Source organism: Melanostigma gelatinosum (genome assembly GCF_949748355.1).
Source record: "Melanostigma gelatinosum genome assembly, chromosome: 6".
Classification (NCBI taxonomy): domain Eukaryota; kingdom Metazoa; phylum Chordata; class Actinopteri; order Perciformes; family Zoarcidae; genus Melanostigma; species Melanostigma gelatinosum.
In genome coordinates this window covers 16,665,578-16,688,751 of record NC_136639.1, presented here as the reverse complement: position 1 = coordinate 16,688,751, position 23,174 = coordinate 16,665,578, and the positions used below count along the sequence as shown (strand labels likewise).

Sequence of the window (23,174 nt, the reverse complement as noted above, 5' to 3'; positions counted from 1 at the left end):
CCAACATTACACGCTATAACTTTCAAAAATATAGCATGTATTTTAGGACTGCATTGGTTTTCGCTGGGTGATGTTAGTAGGTCAAAAGTCTGTTTGGGACTACAGATGAAAAATAGCCTTTTGGCTAACTGGCACATTTGCAGAAATGTTTTTTATGAATGTGCACTGTCCCGTTCAAATAAACCAATAAATAAAAGCAAAACAAATACATTATCTTCTGATTAAATTGGGAGATGATCATTTTAAGGGAATGGCAGTATTTCCGTTTTGCACATATTCTAAGGGCATTCAATTTTGTTACATTTTTTAACTTCAGACTCCAAAATATGCGCATCATCAGATATCAGTTAGCTGAAGAAATGGGATGATTACACACAATATAGTACATCTTTTACAACAACAAAAATGTTGTTTTGAGTCCAAAAAAAGTTAGAAAATCACATGATTTCCCCTAAATCCAATCCCAATCTGCTGGGCACAGTGCTGTGACCAAAGCTCTACATGAAAAAGTGATCAGAGATGTTTCATGAACTTCAGAGGAAGATATTTATTACAAGAACAACTTGACAGCTTTTTCAACTTAAAAAAAAGTGAAATGTTGCAGTATTGCTATTTCATACATACAAATTCCACAATGTCAAGCAATCTGTACATTTAACTGAAGTTTCAGTGAAAGTAACATTAGCAAACAAGAAATTGTCAAATCATGAACATTCAGATTTCGCTGATTAGGGATAGAGAGAGTGAGAGAGAGATTCATGAAATTTGAAAAGTTGTGAAAGACAAAAGAGCAGATTATGAGGACAATCATTCTCTGTTGTGATTGATAACCGAATGCTTGAACAAAGACATAGTTCACATAACTGGTCAGTTTTAAACACCAGTTGATCAAAATGCAAATGTATTATTAAAATAAGCCAAACCTAATTAAAATAATTAGAATACATATAAACATCTGTTATACAGGTGAAAGTGATAAAAAGCTCTTACAATACTGAAACATCATACATTATTTCAATGAGGACTCTGCATTAAATCATATTACTGTATCTGTATTGTAAAACAGTCCAATTATGTTCAGTTTGTCTGTTTCATGCCAGTTTTTAAACTGGCAACATTTCGAATGGATTATGTCTCTTTAAAGTATACTGTTGAGAAGAGCATCTTTAAATGCCCGATGTTTGTTTTTAGTGGACCCCATTACATTTCCCGAAACACTTACAGCTCATTTAACAACATATTGGAAGACAGATGTCACTTGAGCCCAATGAAACTTCATTTCATAAATAAATAAATTAGACCCACATCACTCCCCTCTTCACTCCAACTCTGTACATATTCTCATGTACACAAATATATGCACATTCTTTTGTTCCAGCCCATTTACTGTGTCAATGCCCTGCACAACGATGTCATCCACAAATGTTGCATTTCTCAAAACCACTGTAAATAACACATCAAAAACAAATGACCACCCACTTCTCTTAATTTACATCAAATTCAACTTTTCCACTTTCAAATATATTTTACAAAGTCCACACCTGTTACATGCCAAAAACAGAAGTACTGTAGCTGGGCGTCTGGCCTCTCAAAGTCTTCACAACTGTGCCAGAGCTTCACAAGAGGACGTTAATATCCAGTTCCAGTGTCTATTATTCATGCAATGTTGCACACATTCAGACACTCAAGGTCCTTATTCCTCCATCAAACTTTGCCTTAAAATATCGTTGTCATTGGCTCTAATAAGCACCACGGATCACGGTGTCCTTCTACTTTGAATAAAACATGTCTTTCTTTAACCACTAGATGTCCCCATATCGTGTGCTGTGCCTTTGAATCCATCTGCTAAGTAGGTTATCTGGCTTCTTGTATTTCAAAACAACTAAGGGCAGAGGCAATAAATTATATATCTTAATCATGAATTGTATATCTACATTACGTATAATGTATGATTCAACTTGGCAATGTTCTTCACTTAATTCCACATTTACACTCAAACTCTCCAATTTCCATTATCATGAACCGTTAATGATGGCAATGTAGGGTTACTGAATAAATCGTAATAAAGCAAAAACTAACCTCTGAATACATTTTAAGGCAAAGGGAATCGTCAAGGCATTTCCAACACCAACATTGCATAGCTAAGGCAGCACAGAACTGATTACAGTGAATATGTACATTAAACTACATATTCAAAGCCTTTTTTACATATACAAAATACCCACATATATTAGTGAGCACATCAAAACGTATTTACACAGTCATTCTCCTCAGCCTTTGACTTCTGTATACGTGTAGCATTGTGTTCCAGAGTACAGTTCGGTCGGAGCAGGAGCTCCCAACGTTTCTGTTTCAGTGACAATGACACAAAGTAACACAACCTTCACTGCACCTCTTGTTTTTTTACACTTAATCCACTTGAAATTAGAAATAAAGTTTAAATGTTTTACTGCATTAAACATAATCTTAAAAACCTGTTGCACATTAAGCATTTAAAAACCAACACCGACCTCAGTTGTGAAAAGGTGGCGAACATTAATAACAGCAGACGACTGTACAGAGCTCGGTAGTGCGCGTAGTGTTCTGAGGAATGATGGGGGTACCTTTGTCTATGTTACCTATTAGTATATTGTGAATGTAAGCATACTGAGTCATATATGAAGACCGCTAATGTGGAGAGACTGAATACATCACAGTCATCATACCAGTATTTTGACTATCAAGGCAAGCAGAGATACAGTGGCAAACCACAAGAGGGAGCCAATCCATGTGACGAAAGGTTTAGTGTTAACACTGTTTATAGAGCTGCAGCTTTAAATCCCTGGCACTCCACCATGCCCCTCAGCAGGGCCCATGGCAGCACATATGCTCTCTCTTTATCTCTCTGTATCAACCGGGAGCATTTCAGGAGTGTCTTTGCAAAAAAAAAATGTAAAAGTACAGTAAAAGTAATGTTAAAAACCATTCCTTTGGTAATAAATAATTTGGCTTGAGTGCAACATAAAAGCAATGTGAAGCCCCTGCAGTTCATCAGGGGAGAAACTAAGTGAAAAAGAAGGTGTTGGACATGCAATGAAAACAGTGAATAGCCCAGTCTTTTTCTTTTTTACACAGCAGTCAGAATTCATGACAACAAGTCCCGATTTCATCGGTGCTACATCCAAGCTTCAGTGTCCAGGCTCCCTGACTGTCCAGGGTAGGAGCAGTCTTTGTTGCCCATGGCTGGGCAACGCGGTTGAGGATGGATCATATCTGCGAAGGCCTGGTGCAGGCTTTTGCATGTGGCTGGACGACCGGTAGAGCGCGAGCTCTGAGGGGACAGCGGTGGCGTGTGGCTTGGGGAAAATGTGTCGTGAGCCTGCAGATCTCTGTAGCTGACCGGGGTGGGGATACGTGAGGGGCTGTTTTCAGGCCTGTTGTCAGTGCGAGGCCTCAGTCTGCCTCTCAGTTTGTGCTGTGAGATAGGGGCTACGCTGTCTGCCTTAGTTTGCCCTGTCTTGGTCTGCAGCCCTTCTCCATTGTTGTCCCCGTTGGCCACGGGTGAAGATGGTGGGGGGGATTCAGAGCGGGATTCACTCAGGCTGAAGCACATGGATGAGTTTTCACTGGAGGAATCCTGGAAGGAGCAGTCCTCGGAGGGGGGAAGGGGCACAGGTGATGGACATGCCTCTGGGGGCGGGAGGTCATCACTGCCGTCACCATTTTCTAGGTCGTAAGGTAAGTTTGGCTGGCGATTCCCCAGAGGAACATCTCCTTCAGGCCCTGTGCCCCAGCCAAGCTGACCCTGCTGACCTGTCAGCCCCCCTGTGGGAGGATGACCTCCATGGTCTCCATTCATATTCCTACAGTGGAAAGCAGGTTGTGAGGGGAACTGATTCATAAATCTGTCTGTGTCAACAAGACCTGGCAGGGAAGATGGAGGTTCCTTCTCCTCGATGGAGCTAGAGATGGCCGGGAGCTTCTTGAGACCCCCTCCACGCTCCCTCCAGTGCTCAGGCTCTCCTTGAACAAAGTTGTGTGAACTTCCAAAATTGTGTCCATAAAGTAAACTTAAGGTGTCCTCCGGTGGGAAGTGACGGGGAGTCGTTCTCTTGGATTCCCTGAGGTCAGGCAGAGTTCCAATCTTTGCCCCCACATTCAGGGAGGAGGTGGAGGAGTTCGAGGAGGAATAGGCAGAGTCAGTGACATTAGGATCAATGGGTGCTGACACTGAATGTACCTCAGGTCCCTGCAGCGTCACTCCGGGGGCTCTACAAGACACTCCTATGGCCTGCTGTGTATTGGCCAGAAACTCAGCCTCAAAGCTGCGATACAGGTCCTGCTCCTTCTGGGGGTCTAGGGTTGGCAGCATCTGGAAGCCGAGGGCCAGTCCTTCCTCTTCGGGCTGCTGGCGCTCAAGGCCAGACCAGCTCCTGTAGTGGCCTCGCCCAGCAGAGCGAGGGCCCTGTGACGTCCGAGGGGCGCGTGCAGCATGATGGTGAGAGTTGCGGGGAGTTGAGTGAGGTGAACGTCGACCTCCCGTGACTGGTGGCAGAAGTCTGCCTTTTCCTATGGAGGGTGAGCGAGGGGCAGGCGGTCTGGGAGTAGTTATAATCTTCTTGCTGGGGCTGCTGTTGTTGGTCTGGACCCCTTTAATAGGTGAGTTAGAGCAAGAGGACGACTGCCTCTTGGTGAACCCACCGCCTATCCTGGGAGAGGATGGGGGCAATTGTTTAACCCGAAGATCCTCTCGTCTGTCTGAAGGTGGGTGCTGAGGGTCTCTGTAGCAGGACGTGGCTCCCGGGCTGGCATCACTGGGGCGAGTACGGGAAGTTAACTTACTCTGGCTGTGGGAGCGTGGAGCGTGGAGCCTCCTTTGGCCCTCGTTTCCAAGGGAGCGGCCCCTCTCTGTGCGGGAAGTCCGCGATCCATCGGCGGATCCTTGTGGTGGGTTCGGTTTGAGTATTGGAGCCAGAGCAGTACGTTCCCGAGATTGGCTGCGTGCATGGGGCAGTGAGGGACGCAGGGATGGGGTCTGATCTCCAGCTCCAGGCCTCTCAATCACATGCTTCCCCTCCTTGCGATTGACAAGCAGGACTACCTCATCACCAGAGCGTCGTGAGGCACCAGCCAGAGAGAACCGTCCTCCTCCTCCTCCTCCTCCTCCTCCTCCTCCTCCTCCTCCCTTAGAGGAGGCTGTTGAGGAGTCACTGTCTCCAGACAGACGTCTCGTCACTGGCAACTTTGTCTCCTTATTCCTGTAGAGAAGAAACAGAGTAAAGTATGTTCGTAATAAAACTACAAACATTTGTGGATTTTCTAACTCAACACATAGCGCTGTCCACTGTCAACCAGACACTCCACTGTCACACACCATCAGGTTTAACTATATAATCAGCTCAGGATCTGGATCTAGATCGATCTGATAAGCACAGATTAATAAAGTATGTTTTGTAAGTTGGACATTTAAATACCCAGTAGAGGGTGTGTTGTTTGTTTGACTATGAAGATTATTTATGTGATGAAATCACATAAATAATCCTATAAATGCAGATAAGAATACAACTGTTGGTCTGTTTCTCAACTTATCTTAATAGAGCATATTGGCCTGTTTTAGCCCAAGATTTACTGTATTTCTGTTTTAACTGTAAAGATTTTAAAAACTCTGTATTAAGCTGTTGCCTAGAGTCCATGCATTAAAAGACCTCTCGGTCAATTTTGGAATGACAGCATGCTGCCGTCCTGTGTTTTGAATGTTGGTGGTGAGGTCGTATACAGTTTTGTTTTAATTTACCGGTAGATCACGGGTTGTGCTTTTTAATTCGTGTTTATTAACCCAGACTTCTAAAGTCATCCTCAGAAATTAGATTTGTATATATGCAGGCATGCTTACTTGCCTACATGGAGCCCACCTGTTGACCTACTTCCCTAGTTAGCTGGGAACAGTTGTCTCGGGATAGTTGTCAGATTAGTCCTCATCTAGTCTGGCGCACTTGAAACACGATGCCCCCCCCCCCCCCCCCCCCCCCCACGCAGGGTTAATACGAATGAGCTGTTGCCTTGACGTCTGGTCTGAGCCATCGCTCAATGCAGAAATGAGCCACACTTTGGCTAGAGTCCAAAGTAAACCACCATTCAGCTCCGAATTGTGTTAAACAATGGCGCCTTCGCACTGACGTATAGGGAAGGTATGTGACCAACTAAACCTTTAACCAGCTTCATCGTTTTTTGTCTTTATATCCCATAGAAAGAGCCACTTACAATAGCCTTAACATGCCTCTACTCTGTGATCCCACCAGAGTGGCCGCGACATCAAATGCATATCAGAGAAAATGATGTGTGGTTTAATTTGTCACTGGCTTCATATTTTAGACCATCTGTTCACCGTGGCAAGAGAAGAAAGGCTTGAGCTCACAAAAAATCATGGCCCATCTTTCGGCAGTCTAATTACTGGATGAAAGTTGAAGAGTGGGGAAAAGGAGAGCTGAGTAAATATGTTTGGCGTCCATGTTGTAGCTACTAGGAAGTGCTGTAGAATGGCTGCGTGAGACGGGTTAATGTCACCTGAGATTAGATAAATCTGCTCTGGCCTAATCTGTGGCTTCCTGGCATGTGTGTTTGTTGTGCATATTCCCAGATCTATGTGTGTGCGTGTGTGTGTGTGTGTGTGTGTGTCTTTCTGTCTGTCTGGTCATCTGTGTACTGAGCGTGACCTGCCGGGCCAATTGTGAGGGATTCATTTATAATCAAGGTAACACACTTATCCGCACACTTGCGTAGACACACACAATCACCTGAGGGGATTAAAGTGGCGGGGTTCTGAGCGGTCTCGTGGCGGCCGTGGGAGTAGAATGCGAGCTGCACCGGAGTCCAGCTCGGTGGGGCCGGACGGGTTCTGAGAGCGGCCGGGCCTGTCAGGAGGTTTGTACGGCGCGATGCCATCATTCCGCCAGTGTGGACCTGGGCTGGTGGAGCGGGAGGAGTGGGCGCTCGAGGACTTGCTGTGGCCTCCCTGACCTTGGCCACTGGCTTTGGCCTGGTGGTAGCGGTGGGCTGTGGAGACAGATTGATAACAAGCGTTAAGACAGACTACCAACCAACATTGTCAGACTGTCTGTACAATCACCAGGAATACAAGAGGTCCATAATATATATCATAGTTAACCACATCAAATGTCTTCAAGCTCTTAGATAGCAGCAGTAGTTATTGTGTGCTTCCCTGAGCCAGAGATCGATGGACCCTTACTTGTGATATTAGCCAACCAGAGAGATGCTGATGATCCCACCATATAGGGAGAACATGAATAGAACACAAAAGGCATATGTCTGTTGTCACTTAATAACTCTATGATCTTCAACATGGCCGCTTGTGGTTAGAAATGTAGCACCAATTATGATTTCAGCTGTGGTCAGCTGTCCAGGCCAGACGCTCGGCCCTTGACCTCCATCACTTCAGCAGCAACTTGGACCCGTAGATAAGGAGGGACGGTCTCATCCAGCACAGTGTATGAGCACGTATCTCTGTGCTCTGTGCTGCTCAACAAAGTGAGTGTAAACACTGAATGCTTTTGGTTTGAAAAAAAAGAAGAAAAAGTACTCGTGTTGAGATGAGTTGCTGCACAGTGTTGTGGGATCAGGTAGCGAGTGACTTCACATTTTCCATTACAAACTTGCATCATCTTGCGGGCCTAACTTCCCTGGCTGGAAGTCATTTTGGTCAGGTTTCAGCATGAAACGATTTAACAATGTCAAATCAGTTGACAGCAAAAATCTGATTGTATGAAATGACAGAATTTAGAATTGGAAGTATGTTTTTGTGTCCATTAGGACTGTATGACAAACACTATTCCTCCACATTGCTGACCCTCGCAGAGTCTGCTGCGACTCTGAACATAGCACATCCGATGTGAGTCATTTGTTTGTGATCTTAAATGCATTATGTTTATGCAACACAGATAGACAACAATTAAGTTGTTTTGTAAGGGGCCGACAGGCAACGAGAAGGGACCTTACCAAAAGCAGCACAGCGACACGGGTCATGCTTGTCCAAATAGTGCTCTAATGTGTCCCAGCCCCCTCCAACACGCACCATCACATGAGTACGAAGGACCTGAGGCAGGAAAAGAGAAGACAAGGCTTCAATAGATGAACGGAAAGTAACATACACATTCATGCACAAATAAAATGGCTGAACCTTTTGGTAAACTGCACTAACACACACGCACACTGCACAAGTCAATAGATATGCAAATTCCATAAGTGGGGCAGCTCGCTGAAGGCTGACCGGTCTTCAATGTTACGTAACATCTAGGTGCACCCCTGCCTGTGCCCCTGCCTCTCCCCCCCCCCTCTTTCTCCCACATCACCCCCAGCTGCTGCCATTATGAGGGCTGTTCATTGCCATGCCAACTCACAATTAAGCAGTACGGCAGCATAAGAAAGAGCCAAAGTGCTGTGAAAGACACCCCCTTTTTCTGGCCTATCTCATGCCTCTCAGCTGGCTTGCCCGTGTTTCCAGAGGGGAGCGGGGTGAATTAGCATGGTAACTCACCCCTGCTGTCCTCTCTGCTCCTCAGCGTAGACTTCAGTTGCCGTGGAGAGGAGTGGAGAGGGGGGGGGGGGGCCTGGATTGTCATAACAGAGGGGGGTTGGTTGGATATGTCACTTCCTACTCTCCTCTGCTCATTGAAGCACACACACATCCACAATATCAGACCGAAGAGCCTCAGACCCTCAAGGCAGAAGCTGCCGTCACTGAAGCGACACAATTTGCCGGATGGGAGACCCGAGGGGATGCGTCCCTCTGCCCTGGGTTGTGCACTAGGGTCTGCCAGCCACATGTTTTAAAGGTTGTACCCGCGTCTCAGAGGGCAGGAAGGCAAAGCCACAGTGGTAGATCTGCGTGGGCTGGCACAGAGTTTTTTTTCCACCAAATCACATGCGGCACAGCGCTTCATCTCCTGGTCCCTGGCTGTGGTCAGAGAGAGGCCTGACCCCACGTTCTCTCTAATACAATCCCCGCCAATCCAAGACAAGCCTTTTCATCGGCCTTGCTCCCCTACGACATCAAATCCGTCAAAGCAGCTGATCTGCTTATCTCGATCAGATCTCACAGTATAAACAGGTTACTTTGAAATATAACTTTTTCAATACAGCAGATAAACTTTTGCTCTGTCTTAGCAGTTTACAGAAAAGATCTGCTGTTATTTCTCTCTTATCACTTATTGTAGTTTTTGCACAACAGTATATGATAATAGACGTGTTGTTGTTGTGACATTATAGACATGGCTTCATATCTCTATTCAAAGAATGTGTTCGTATTCACTGCGGAGGAGGAGTAGCTGTCATGATAGTAACAGCTACTGGGAATCCCAATAAACAAATACATTTGAGTGGGATAATTGCATGACTATAGAGAGAATGATCGAGAGTCTTAAAAATGCTTTAAATCTCTTATTTCATTCTACATCACTTGTTTCCATAACTAATAAGCTCATTATGCATTTTGAGTCTGTTGAGGCTAAATGGACGATTTGGGACCATGTTCCACTTCAGATCTGTGGCATAGCCGCCTACTTTCCCAACCACTGAAGGGGTATCACAGTGTGCAGAGAGACCCGATCCTTGTTTCTATGGCAACAGCGAACAGAGAGGCTTCTTGTCATCATTGCGGGGGCGTGTTGAACCAATTTCTTCTTATATCTCGCTGGTGAGCTCAAAAAATTAAGCTCATGGTTCATTTCAGCCGTTGTGCCCCTCGACTAAAGGCATCTCCTCCCTCTAGGAAGCGGCCTCCCTGGGGACAAAGGCGCCTTATTAAGTTCATGCGGCCGGTTCGCCCATTTGCTTTCCCCGCCTCATCCCCTCGTTCAGCCTGAGATCCTTGTCAGAGCTTTGGCAGCTGAATAGGGGTTTACTGGCAGTTACACCGGCTGCCCAGCTCCCCTCAGAAGAAGAAGTGAAGTGTGTTGGCCGCACTTGTAGCTGCTCGGGCATATGTGTGATCACTGTCATCCCTTAGTGAGGAATCAGGAGAGGGCGGAGACAGGGTGATGAGAGCTAATCTGACAAGTCAAAGGCTCTCAGACACACACACACACACTCACACCGCAAACAGGCACATGTAAACACACATCTATCCCATTAAAATGGCTGTTCCAACAGGCAAACATGAGCTTCTATTTGTCAAACATCTTAGAGACTGTTGGGAAATTATAAGAAGGGAGGAGAGGTTATGTATATTTTTGACAAATTTCCCCTTGGGGATGAATAAAGTATATTTCTATTCTATCTTTAATTTTGCTGAAGGGAGGGAGGTCTTTTATGTTTTTCCCATTACAAATTTATTCTCCAGCCTTCTCTCGCAGGATTACTTTAGCAGCCTTTAATGATGGCTTTAGTGCGCCTAATCGCACACAATTGTGCATTCATGACATAAAATGCAGACGAGAACAATCCTGTCTCTTTTTCAGGACTTCATTCATGACAGACGACCACTTTAGTGTGCTTTCATAACAGAAAGCAGAATACATGTTACATAGTCTTTAGAAAATAGAGAGATGTTTCTATGTTTGCCACGGCTAATGTTGTTGTTTGTAATTTGTTGTTGTATTCTAGAATTCTTCATCTAAACTTTTAGTTATTTGTGTTAAAACGATTCGGCAGTAATATAGAAAGCCAAAAGAAAATGTAAAAAAATGCTGGGGAGGGTCTTGCATTTTTTTTAAAGTGAAATATAAGATTGAACACAACGGCACACACAACACATTTGAATAATGTAGAAAATACGATTTCCCACATAGTGTATTTCACATCTCCCTGTCTGGACCAAGCGGTGCCGCTAACATTGACGTATTATTGACATTTAAGACCGTTAATAGGTCAGCGAGTCATTAAGTCACATTCATCTGGCTGGGGTACATTTTCGGTAAGTGAAACCAAATCGATCCCCGGTACTTCCTGCCCAGTCCTGTGAGGCCTTAAGCAGGTTCAGTGGCGGCTCTTAAACTGAAACTGAGACAAACAGTCCAGCAGAAACAGGCTACAGCCAAGATAAGGGCCAACACAGGAAGTGACCTAACGCTCTAATTGTGTCTCAGTGGAGAAAAAAAAAGTACAGTCCTGTGTAAACACTCATGTGAGAGACAGGACTCACAATGCTGTTACATACACGGTTCTCTGGGCTTTGATGCAGCCGAGCAGCTGAGGGGTTTATCTGTTGCTGCATAACACTGCTCTCCTTCAAACAAACACATGATGCCATATGCCAACACCGTATGGTTCCATGCAATTACTGCAGGCCTCATAGTCTTCTGTGCACAGTGCCAAAGAGGCTTCTATATATTCAGCTGGACATGTGCAGTAGTGTAAAAGGGATAATTCAGGTTCAGTCCAACTCCTAAAATAAGATCTAAGTTGTAATAAACTAGAAACAAACTTCAAATACAAGTGACCTGACAGTGTACATGAACTCATGTTTTATTCTTAGATTTGGTATTATTTATACCTCCAGTAATGTTAAGTTGCTTCATCAAAGGCAGTTTTAGTTTCATGAAATTAACTAAAAGTTTTAAAGGCTGGCAGTTTGTTAATGAAAGCAGTTTTTCGTTTGTGCTTGATATTCAACGCATCCATGCATTTGATCAAACATCTTGAATTCCACTGACAACAATACAATGCGCAGTTATTTTCCCGTCTTCCTTAATCTACAAACATAAATAGCGAAGAAACAAAGACATGTCTGGTGGCTCACAGTCACAGATAAGTCTGTTGATGGAGGTGAGGGCCTACCCTTATGAAGATCAATGCACTGGAGTCTCCCACTTTGTACTTCCCCTCCGACACCTTGACCATGGGGAACTGAGCCGGACAGGAACACCGGCCCAGAATCTCACGCACCTGAGGAGAACAAAACAAAAGCAGCTGAAACATCCGCAGCGGACAAACGTGACACACACAAACACGCATGAGGGGAACCTGACGGTGATCCTTTCCTGTTCTTCGGGTCAGTGCCCGTACATGAGGTCACGTTTAGTCACAAATATCTGCACAGTGACCAAAGCGCCGCTGGTTCTGAGCGCTTATGTGTCAACAACACAATGATTCTGGTTTATGGCGTGAGGAATGTCTTGGCTTCCTGAGTGTATGAGGGCGTTGAGTGTGGATTGTTTGTGCGTCATCGTCCTGCCAACTTTTTTCTCCAGCACCCACTGGGTGATAGGGTTCCCCGCCCCGCTCTCTCACCACATTAAAAGCCCTGCCTCGTCTCATCCCTCCAGAACATTTTGGTGGTTTAGTTCACCGCAAAGTGTCACAAAAGCACCAAAATACATATGTGGAAAATGCTAATGAATGCTCTCCCTCTCTGCCTCTCTGGGCTGTCACATGGCATTGTTTCGGGTTGTGACGTCATGAACCGAGGAGGGAAAGAGCTCAGAAACCAGACTGGTGGTGGTGGTGGTGATGTCAGCAGGCCTGTGCTGCCAGCTGCGTTTTCAATCGAAGGAGTCAAAGCCAGTGCCCTTGCTGTGGTTGCGGGTGCTTATTAGGCACAGACACGACTGCAGGGTGGGGCGAGATCCGCCTGTGTTGCACAGGCCTGGCCTCTCGCAGGATTGGACAACTTTGATGTTTTTCTTGGCGTCTTTGACAGACAAAGGCGTATGCGCACTTGTCGACCAGGAGGGAGAGAAAGAAAAGCAGCAGAGTGGACCGAGGGAAGCACAGGGAGAGAAGAGGAATAAGCGCTCCATGATTGTGCGTGCAGGGGCGGCCATTACCAAGGGCAGGAGAGGATTTAATTGATATTTAAGTGATCAAATGACGTGTTAAGAGGAAAATGTCAGGTTGTGAGCTCCCACCCTTTGGCTGTTTACAGTAGCTTTCATGCTGTGTGCAGGGCTGATGGGATGCAGTGTGTGTGTGTGTATGAGCACCTACATTATGGTGTATTCGGTAGATTAAGGAGGCACCTTGTTATTTTCCTCACACAGCACCCCTCATTCGTTCCTATGCTGATTAAAGAGGCTGGGATCAGCGCTAAGCCTCAGCACCTCACCTGCCTCTCTGTTCTCCCTCTCACCTGCTTCTGTCTTTTCTCTCTCTCTCATCGGCTTTGTTGTCTTTCCGACTGTATTCTCAGCCCATGCACTCGCTGACCAGCACTATATTTGTCTTTGCTTCCTTTCTTTTGCTTACATCTCTACATCAGCTTGCTCCCTCTCTTTCTCTCCGCTCTGTCACTCCGTCTTTCATTCTTTCAGTAGGTGGATGAGCGCCGTTTGGAAAAACCCCGGCCAGTGACTTAATGGAAAGATTGCTATGGCAACAGACACACACACACACATAGCCTTACCCTTCCCTTTTTAACTGTACTCTTTTTTGTTTTTCATTCCCGCTATAGTAAAGCCTTTCTCTCGCTCCCAAAACCTCCCCAGAGCTGTTCAGCTGAGGTCGTGCATTTTCCTCCGGAGGGAAGGTGGAGGACTCGCACACTGTGTCTCGTACGAAACACTGAGCCGGTTACACAGTCCAACCACGACGGCTTTTAAGAATAACCCAATCAATAGCAGACCTGGCATTTGAAATATTTACTCTGTGGAGCCTTAAGACATGAAATGTCTGCACTTCCCATGTCTTCACTCTGTCAACAATGGATTCAAACAGACACACTGAAACCAAAACACACACAGACAGACACACACCGGAACGAGATAGAAGGGGAGGAGGGAGACAAGGTCACGCAGGAAACATGCAGAAGTGGAGCTGGAACGATGCGACAAAACTGGAAGATGAATTATGGATGCAGCCACATCAGGGACGCTCTCAGCGAGAGCTGCAGGTGTTTGTGAAGGAAAAGAAAAGCGATTGAACAATCCACAGCACTCCCCTATTGTGAGAATGTGCCGTATCTCTCTTGAGATAGGAATGCAGAGATGTTTTCGAGCGGAGAGAGAAACACCGTCATTGTGAAGAAACCGCTGCGGCCTTGCCTTTGGATTGAGCAGCCGTGTTTGCCTCAAAGCAGTTTAATGTAGAGAACATACACAGTACACATCGCTTTAAATATCCCAGCGCTCAGATCATGCACTATCTGCTCAGTGTGAGTCAATAATCTCTTCATTCCTTTCCTTCCTGACCTGCCAACATCTGAAGGGCCATCCGAGACTGAGGGCTGAGCGAACCCTGGGGATGACGAGAGGAAATGGGAGGGGGAGATCAAGATGTTTTGGTTGTATTCCTCATTTTCTTTACTGATTTGAGATGTGGCCTGACATGCTACTCTAAGACTGTATACTGTAGCGTGACATAAAATGGTAGAACAAAGGAATGCACAAGGTTGCCAACACTGTCCTACTCTACATTTACTGAGGTTATTGAGTGAATACACATAATATCGTTCTGGTTTTGTTTTCAGACTGGGGTCCACATTGTATCAGTGTACTCTCAGCCGCACAGATGTTTGAATACAGTCTGTTCTCCTCATGAGTCAACAAACAACGTACAGCCACGAGCTTTGCTCCAGCGCAGTCATCAAACATAGGCGTGTTGGCCTGCTGCAACTGGCTGCTTTTATGATTGCTATGCAAAGGGCATAATTGCAGCCAAAACGTCAACAATAAAAAGTGAACATTACAACTCACTCCACGGGAATTTACACAAGGGTGTTTCCAGGATTTGACTTCCTGAGAGACGACTGTAGATCGGAGGGTTCACGGCAGAATACGTTGGGAGGATTAAACGGCTGACCGTGTGGAACGCTTTCAGGGTGAAGCCAAACAATGACAACAAGATTCTTCTCTTAGCTTATCCCGTTACCTTGAGGATCTCCTATCATGACTGGAAACTTCCCAAGATAACACAACCTCACCTTTAGATAAGCACAGAGAGACAACAACACACTGCGGGCGCCTACTTGGTAGGAGGGAGAGGTTTTGAACCTGAGGGGTTATTGCTTCACCACCCACTGTCAGCATTCCTAAGGCATGTGAACACAACACTGAAAAACAGCTACATGTCCGACTCCATCCTCCTATTAAACCACCGTCCTGACCGCCTGCACAAACGACTCCTCCGTGGACGACCACGCAACATCTCGTAAACATGGAACAACCTCTGTTGCAAAAAATGATCTCTTTAAACAACCTGGGGGGGGGGGGGGTGCAGGGAGCTGATAAAGGACTGAATTAATGCGGAGAGATCATGAACACACATGTGTTTAAAGACTGTTAGCATCCTGGTTCAACAGGCCACACCAGCAGAGATGAGATGGAGAAAAGGGGTTGGTTAAAGGCCTCAGGATCAGGTGTGTCAGTTAATGCCAGTAACAATTTTCACAGCAAGAATGAGCCAAATAATATACCAAAGAAGAACGAATTACGGCAATAGTTCAACATTTTGGGAAATACACTTTTTTTCCCTGGCTGAGAGTTAGATGAGAAGATTGATCCCACTTTTGTATCCGTCCATTAAATGTATGGCTAGTCAGCTTAGCTTAGCACAAAGACTGGAAACAGAGGAGACAGCCAGTCTGGCTCTGTCCGAAGGTTCAAATAAATCCACCTGCCAGAAAATCAACAGCATATTTACCATACAGACACAAGTAAGCAAATAAGCATATGATACTATTCCATCTGTTACATCAATAACACCACCATGCCTTCATGTTATGGCCTGTGATGTGTGTTTGATCAGGGAGAAATGTAATCATACTGGCTCCAGGCCTCATCCACCGCTTCAAGGAAAACATTCATGAAAATCGATGCATGTCTGCTGACCACATGACAAACCGCCCATTGGGATGCTGGGAGAATATATCAATCGAATGGACATCAAGTGCTGCAAGGGGAATAACTCTATCTGCTTCAGTCAGACAGCGGCGTAATCACCCAGCGCAGGAAGTTAAATCATCTATGTCAGTTGTCGGTTTGTTTTGATGAGGAGGCTCAGCACCTCTCCTCGAGACAGCTGAGTTTAAAGGGATGGACGTCCTTCGCTTTTCTCATCCTGAGTCTCCACCTGAGACCAGCATGACGAGGCTGCAGGCAATAACCAGACCACTCACACAGACTATTCGGATGAACGCCCCAATTAAATGATAATCATGCAAACAATCCAGGGACAGCATCAAACGCAAGGCAATAAAGACAAACAGAGTGCAGAGTCAGCTGTTTCCACACGCACACTGCTGCATGGAAAACAGTGAGGAGTGGAGTGGAGTCTGGTCTGTACTGTTACTGTGCAAAGTCCAGAGGTTAAACAAAAACAACCTTTCAAATACGAAACCCCAAAAAACATGAGTGCATGTGACACAGGAGGGAGAAACACTGAAGGATGCCACGCTCTCTCAGCAAAGCATACGAGTGTGACCCAATGCAAAGCATGACCTACTTTTCTCTTTCACTCTAGCTCCCCTCTGTACTGTAGCTCTCCCTCCCAGAGCAACATCCATTCCAGTCAGGTTTAACAGAGTGTACAGTGAAGTCACTCTGGGCACACTATCTGTTGTCTACTCCCCTTTATTTTATTCCCTGAATGCATGAATTGGACCATAAGGTTAATGGAGCAGACTGTCCATATCGACACAATACACACATGTTCTCTCTTTATTACTCCCCCCCCCCCTTTGCTCTGCTGGTGTCTCCATCCAAAGCCTTTGATTGCCTCGCTGTCAACAGTGGCAGTCTATTCACATCACCCCGTCAATGCCACCAACAAGACATACTGGTGTGCTCTTTGCTTTCACGTCTCTGTCGGAGACAAGGGGTGGGGGATGGGAATCGCACATATATGAACTAAACAAGGGTTGAATGTTGAAGCCTGGGGTGAAATAAGACATGAACCAGTTTAAATGACTGAGCGCGAAGAAGGAAAGATGTGCATGAAGGAAGGCTGTGAAGGGCGGTTGTTTACACGCTCAAATATTGTGTTGTATAGACGGCTATGCCTGCAGTGAACTTGTGAACAATTAGAGGTTGCATTAAGGGGTCAGTGAATGTTATTTAAATTATTACATGTATGTGACTTCACATAGTTCTGTTTGTGCCCAGGGCCTAATGGCAAGACCTAGAAAACATAGAAAAAGGTGTTTCTTTACAGTTCCAATCGAAGTCGCTGTCATAATCCCGATGTAGTGGCGATATGATAGAAAACCCCCTGATGCACAGGATACACTTCATGTGTACATATAGCGATGTGAACCAGCTGCTGTACTGAGAAAATATAACATCTCCAGGGAAATTTGTCACTGACTCAAACTTTGATGAAGGAAATGAGACACCGGTCACTTCCTCAACTTTAGAGCGGAAAACCGTCCCACAGTGATATGAGTAACAACACGCGTAGTGGCGGATGAGTGGGAGAGAGACACAGTGGTGGTGAGTGTTTACATGAGTGTTGTTTCGATAGACGACAGCTTCCTTAAGATGAAATAGTTATTGTATTCACGCGGCCGTTGACGTGACACATCAAATGTTCGCGTTAAAGCTAGGGTAGGTCATTTTCCTCATCTTCTTCGTTTGTTGAAGTTCTCGTTACATCCCGAAAGCCATCCATGAATGAAATGCTTCAAAGATAACCTGCGGCTGTCACGGGAATGTAATAAGCCCGTCCAGTTATTTAATTTGTGTCTACCTGCCTGTCTACCTGCGCGCACTCTGCCCGCACTCATTGCGCGTCGTCTTCCATAAACTGCTGATTTAACAGCTGTGAGTACTAATGTTTGTTGTTTACGTTCATAATACTACTTTTGGTGGAGGCCTAATGAGACGGGCTGTCAGTGTTGCCTGCTTCGGGACCTTCTTGCTAGATTCAGCAACTGTTGCCGCTGGTTCTGCGAGCTACTGTCATCGGAAAAGAGTTTTTAGGTTGGATCATTTTTTTTATCTAGTGTACGTTTCTAAGCATTAACGACCCTGTAATGTGTAATAAGGACAAAATGATAACTTAGAATATATGGTGAGACATTTTAGTGTGATTATTGACGAGGCAGATGTCCTTCAAAGGGACTACTTAAAATAATCCTGCTGTCTGTAAACCGACTGTTACTCTACACGCGTTAGAATAATGACCTGTAATCCTATTATCGCCACACTTCTATTGTCTTCGTTGAACTCAACAAGATTAGTTTGATCATCCAATAACCACACAACGTGTAGAAGAATACACAGGAGCCAAATGTACAAACCTCATTGAGATGCAGTCGGCTGCACAAGAACGGCAAAGGTTTTAAAGACAGTACATGTCTCTTAAATGACTGTGTTCATGCATACGCTGCACAGCTCACATGTTCTGCTTGAGGTTTAATTGGATCGGGGCATTGTGGAGGCACGACACAGCTAATTACAACGTCCTGAGCTCACGTACACACGTTCAGAGACAACATGATGACGAAATGTAATCTGCACATTTGTAGCATTTCTGTTTGCACGAGCATCTGAGGCTGCTGTGCTAATGGTCTGGTCATTAATTGATGACATTTCAGTGACGTTATTGGATATGAATAGAGCCGCAGTTCATGAACGATTTGTGTATTTAAAAAAATAATAATCTGATTTAAAATGTTATGAATGCTCAATAAAAAACATTTCCACAGAGAAAAATCAGTAAATGACAATGAAAACAAAAGAGCCAAACCATCCTGTGAAACACAACCCATCTTGGACGATGCAGGAAAGTCAGTGGCGGACACACACGGTCTGGTGTCACAGCTGTGGACCGATGAAACTAAGCCCTTTAACTTTCTTCCTCTCCCTCCCTGTCAGACACTGATGTCGGCCAGAGATGAGGTTTCCAGTAATACCGAGACACTAATCTCCTGTAAGACACAAATACAAAGAAAAGTATTCCGCAAGATAAACTTGTGACTGGTGTTACGGAGGACAGGGAGGCACGATGCCTTGCAGCAAGAACTGAGCGGCTGGCAGACTAATGACTGTATTTAAAGACAAATGTGGATTTAATGTTGATTGTTTTAAAATAAAATAAATACAGTCCAGAAAATGAAGAGCTATCTATTGCATATATGTCTGGGCCTCAAAAAGAGAAATGCTGAAGCCGTTAGACAAGATGTGTTGGTACTGTGGTGCTCTGGTACTGTTTTCATATTGCAGCCTCTCATCTTTGAACCCCTGTGGTTTCTCGTTTGAAGAGCCTCATGTTGCTGATGTGGGCTGTTCTGCACAGTGTAGATGCAATTGTCTAAGGTTGACAGGGAGGTGGAGATTTCATTGACTGGGAACACCACTTCTCAAATCAGTCCAGTCAAATGTGTCTGTTGGTCACCGTCGGGCTGCTGAGGGATGTGTCAGTGCAGATGTCAGACGGGGGGGAAAGACAGGCATACGCTCTGCAGCTTTCCTGCCATCTTTTTGTCCTGAACATGCAGTCGGCTTGTTTAATCCTCATACGCCGAGTGAGAGTTTGCGGACTCAGACAGTCTGGACGTCCTCCTCCACATGCTCTCCAATTTCTGTCCGTGGAGGTCACACAGGAGCCGCTCTGCTCTGCTGCCTGACCAGCATGAGTGTGACTGTCTCCCCTCCTCCCTCACAATCTTTGGTGCCAAAGACGGACATTGTTCTCTTCATCGACATGAAACTATCAACGCCCCCCCCCCCTCTCACAACCCATGCACATGCTCCCGCTGGTCCGTCTGTCTGCTCATTAGCTTTGCCCCTAACAAGACCTTTGCCTCTCTAATGTGCTTGTGTCAGGCAGGCCCTCACAAAGGTCAGACAGTTCAACCGGGACAAGTGACGAGAGTCGACGGTTTGGACTCCACAGGACAGGAAATGTATTCGAACCAAACTGTAGTGTTGGTAAAGAAGCAGCAGAAGCAGTGATTCAGAATGTTCCACACCTGCAGGATATGAATCATTCCTGATGGACAAGCGAAACGAAAGAGGCTTAAGATCATCGGTCAACCCTTTCGAGACAGAGCTGACATTTCTACGAGGCTGCAGGTGAAATGTCACAGAGTTGACCTGTGACCTTTTGGGTTTTAAACCCACACTGACCCTTACAGGTGGGCAGGAATTCAGCAGCACTGTCTAAAACAAAGTTAAGGTGCAGGCGCACACACTCAGTCGCACTACGGGGAATGTATGAGGCGCATGCTTCATAGCACTGACGTGATATTTTCAGAGATGGTGCTTGACTTTTGACACCTTTCTGTGTTTTACTGTGGGAGAGAATGGTCTTCTGTCAGCTGCTTCTTACTGTTTAGCACCACACAACTAAACACTGGATGGTATTCACTTGTGATCAAAGCCTGCGGGAGACGGTACATCTATACGCCACGTGTTATGAGCAGTGAGGATTCAATTATGTGAAGTTTGAGCTGCAAGATCATGATGATGACTACCATGAATCATAATGCAGTTGTGACTCATTTTATGGAGTCAACTGCTTATTCTGGATAATTAATAATGAGATCACTAATAGACAGAGGATTGCAGTTTTTTTTTTTTATCTTTTCAACTCACCAATTCATCCAGATTTCGCATGTCACATAAAACTCTCTTCTGCTGCCAGATGAACGGCTCTGGATCAGGTTCCTCTTCTTCATCCTCCACGCTGTGACTGCTCTCCTTCCGACTGAAGCACCTGCTGGGCGGGCTCTGCTCAGCTGGCTCCCCAGCATCGACCCGCAGGCTCTGCTGGTCCCGGATCTCCTCCTCGATCTCCTCCTCCAGCTGGATCAGCATGGGGGCCAACATGCCGAACTTGGACCCGCGTCGCGCGACCTCAAGGAGACACAGGACGAAATTCTTCTCGTTGCACCTCTCCACCAAGTCGTTGGTCTCGAACATGAGGACGTCCTTGATCCAGAGCTCCTGCCTGCACCAGCTGATGAAGTTGGACACGTTATCCCGCGCCACGAACGAGCCGGCGACGACGTTGCGTGACTGAGATACGACATCTTTGGATGGCACCTGCATGGACTGTGCAGCCTCCGGGTACTCCAGCTGGAAGTCCTGCGCGGCGCGGTTCACGTTGTTGGCGTGCCGACACAGGGCACAGCCCGTCCCCAGCCCATCCATAAAGGTGTCCGCAGTGACATCCAGGTCGTAGAGGGTGTTCAGCCATTCAGCCAGATCCTCCTTCATGGCGTACAGGTATTCCTCGCTGGATTTAAAAGGCCGGATACTCTTGGAGGCGGAGGACTGGATGTTGCTCTGATCAGCCATATTGTCTAGTTATGTAGCCTATCGATAAAGTCTACTTGATGATTCCCGATTGTCTCGTTGCACAACCGTGCGCCGAAGCCTCGCCCGCAAAATGAAGCGAAATAACCGTGTTGACGCACCCATGCCGATTCGCATGAGTGGTTTTCTTACGGGAGCTCCTTGAAGCCAGGCTTTGTGTTGTCAGAGGCATATCGGGATGAGGTCTAGCCGTGGCGCATGGATGCGTTTTCCGGATGTCTCTGCGAACCCTGTTTCCTCGGAAGAGCGCATCGCCGGGTCCCGACGTGAGAGGGGGAGAGCGCTGCGGTCCGGGACGCCCTTTACGCACCCATGATGCGACGGGCCCCGTTAATCCACCCGGTGGCCGGCGGGTCTTCTCGCCAACAGAAATCCACGTGTCACCATGCCTGTGCGTCCAAAGGGCGGTCAGTCGGCTCCTCGTCGATGAAACCACGACCACTGAGCGGCACCGAGTCCACGGATCGTCTCCCCTGCAGATAGGCCCGCCTCTTGCACTGAATACGTTGACCTGCTGCAGCTTAGACCAGCAGAGCGACTCTCTGTGGCACATCCCATTATGAGGGATCAGCGCTCGGCAGAGGAGGAAAACTTAACCCCATAATCACCAACTCTGCATACACACTCTTTAAAACACAAGTTCTGTATATAGTGCGGGATTCATCTATAACAATGCATATTATCATCAATACTCATTTGTCTGAATCTAAAAAGTAGCCTAAACATTAATTACAACTGCCAAATAAATGTAGAAGAGTAAAACGTACTATCTATCTACTACTATAGTATCAGGGGCTGTTTATTGAACTTTGGTACTTTTTCATTCATTTTATTTCAGTGCATGATGGTGTTGCACAATGTTAGAACTGTTACAAATGTATATTTGTACGTGTTTTAATTTGTTGAACACATTATCAGGCTTCTTGCAGTATCTCGATAATGAAGCCTCTGTGTGGTCTCTTTACCAAATAGCCTAAGGTCAATAAAGCGAACATCTCAGCATCACAAGACGCAAACTCTGCCTCGTACAAGAAATTCCCTTCTAACAGTATAATCTTATTCATGATCACAGCATGTGATTTGTCGGTTAACCTTTCATGACTTTGTCTTAGCATGTTTGTAATGAATGTGTTAGAAGTTTGAAGGAGGCCCTGCACAAGTTGAAGACGCCCCAACTGGAGAGGAGAGAGCAGGTAAACCCTGGAACAGCATGAAATTGGGAATTGTTAAGAGAGATAGTGAGAGAGATGCAGCAGAAGGACAGTGTCATCCAGTCCAGTCAGACAAGCACAAGACAAAGAAGCCAAGTCAATATGATCTTCTGCGTGCACGTCAGAAAATGTGTGTACTTATGTCACATGTTGCACAAGATAACAAGGTTGCTGTTATTGCTACTTTAGCGTTAACTTAGGAAAACGTGTTTGATTTCTCTACTTCTTCTCCATTATCTTAAAAATATCAAAGGCTGGAATGAGAATGCAAGACCAGACATTCCTGTACTAACAGTTTTACGGGTCAAGGTTTGAAACTAGGTTCACACTTTGGTGAACAGACCTGATTTTCAGGTTTTAATGGCAAGTTACACTTCAGAAAAACATCAGGGAAACTTGCTCGGGGCTCTGAAGACACTGTCTGTAATCAACGCGTAAACAAATGGGTACCCTTACAGCCACAACTTAAAACACTTGATTAGAAACTACTTTGGATCCTGGGTTTGGGGGGGGGGGGGGGGGGGGGGGTTGAATTCAAACTCTACTCAAGTTTTGAATGTGTTACGATACCGCTGAAAACTTGTTTACCTATATGTGCCCTTATTCTGAAAGTTGTTGAGACATACAGCACCCCTTATTGTTTTTAATCTAATACTTCAACTCTTTAATTGTATGTCAATATATCTGAAAACTTCTGACTGGGCCTTTCAAAGTCTTTTCCATCTCATTTGGAATTTCCTCTTTGACAATCTATTGCAGCAGCTCATATACTCTCTAA

The 23,174-nt window shown here is 45.6% G+C and overlaps 1 protein-coding gene across 1 annotated transcript; it reads right to left on the bottom strand.

Annotated features, from left to right (window-relative positions):
• Nucleotides 1-544: 544 nt before the first annotated feature.
• Nucleotides 545-21,656, bottom strand: gas2l1 (growth arrest-specific 2 like 1). The gene is made up of 5 exons (XM_079269748.1): nt 20,463-21,656; nt 11,770-11,877; nt 7,993-8,089; nt 6,774-7,032; nt 545-5,237 (listed from the first exon to the last, which is right to left on the bottom strand). Exons 1-5 carry the CDS (start codon nt 21,165-21,167, stop codon nt 3,155-3,157), a joined length of 3,252 nt encoding a protein of 1,083 aa, XP_079125874.1. The 5' UTR covers nt 21,168-21,656; the 3' UTR covers nt 545-3,154.
• Between the last annotated feature and the right edge of the window lie 1,518 nt (nt 21,657-23,174).

Coding starts and splice junctions, on each gene's coding strand:
- gas2l1 (XM_079269748.1), bottom strand. CDS start 21,167: ATGGCTGATCAGAGCAACATCCAGTCCTCCGCCTCCAAGAGTATCCGG. Junction 11,878..20,462: donor TGCGAAATCTGGATGAATTG/GTGAGTTGAAAA, acceptor TGTTCTCCTCAG/GTGCGTGAGATTCTGGGCCG. Junction 8,090..11,769: donor GTGCATTGATCTTCATAAGG/GTAGGCCCTCAC, acceptor TTCCTGCCTCAG/GTCCTTCGTACTCATGTGAT.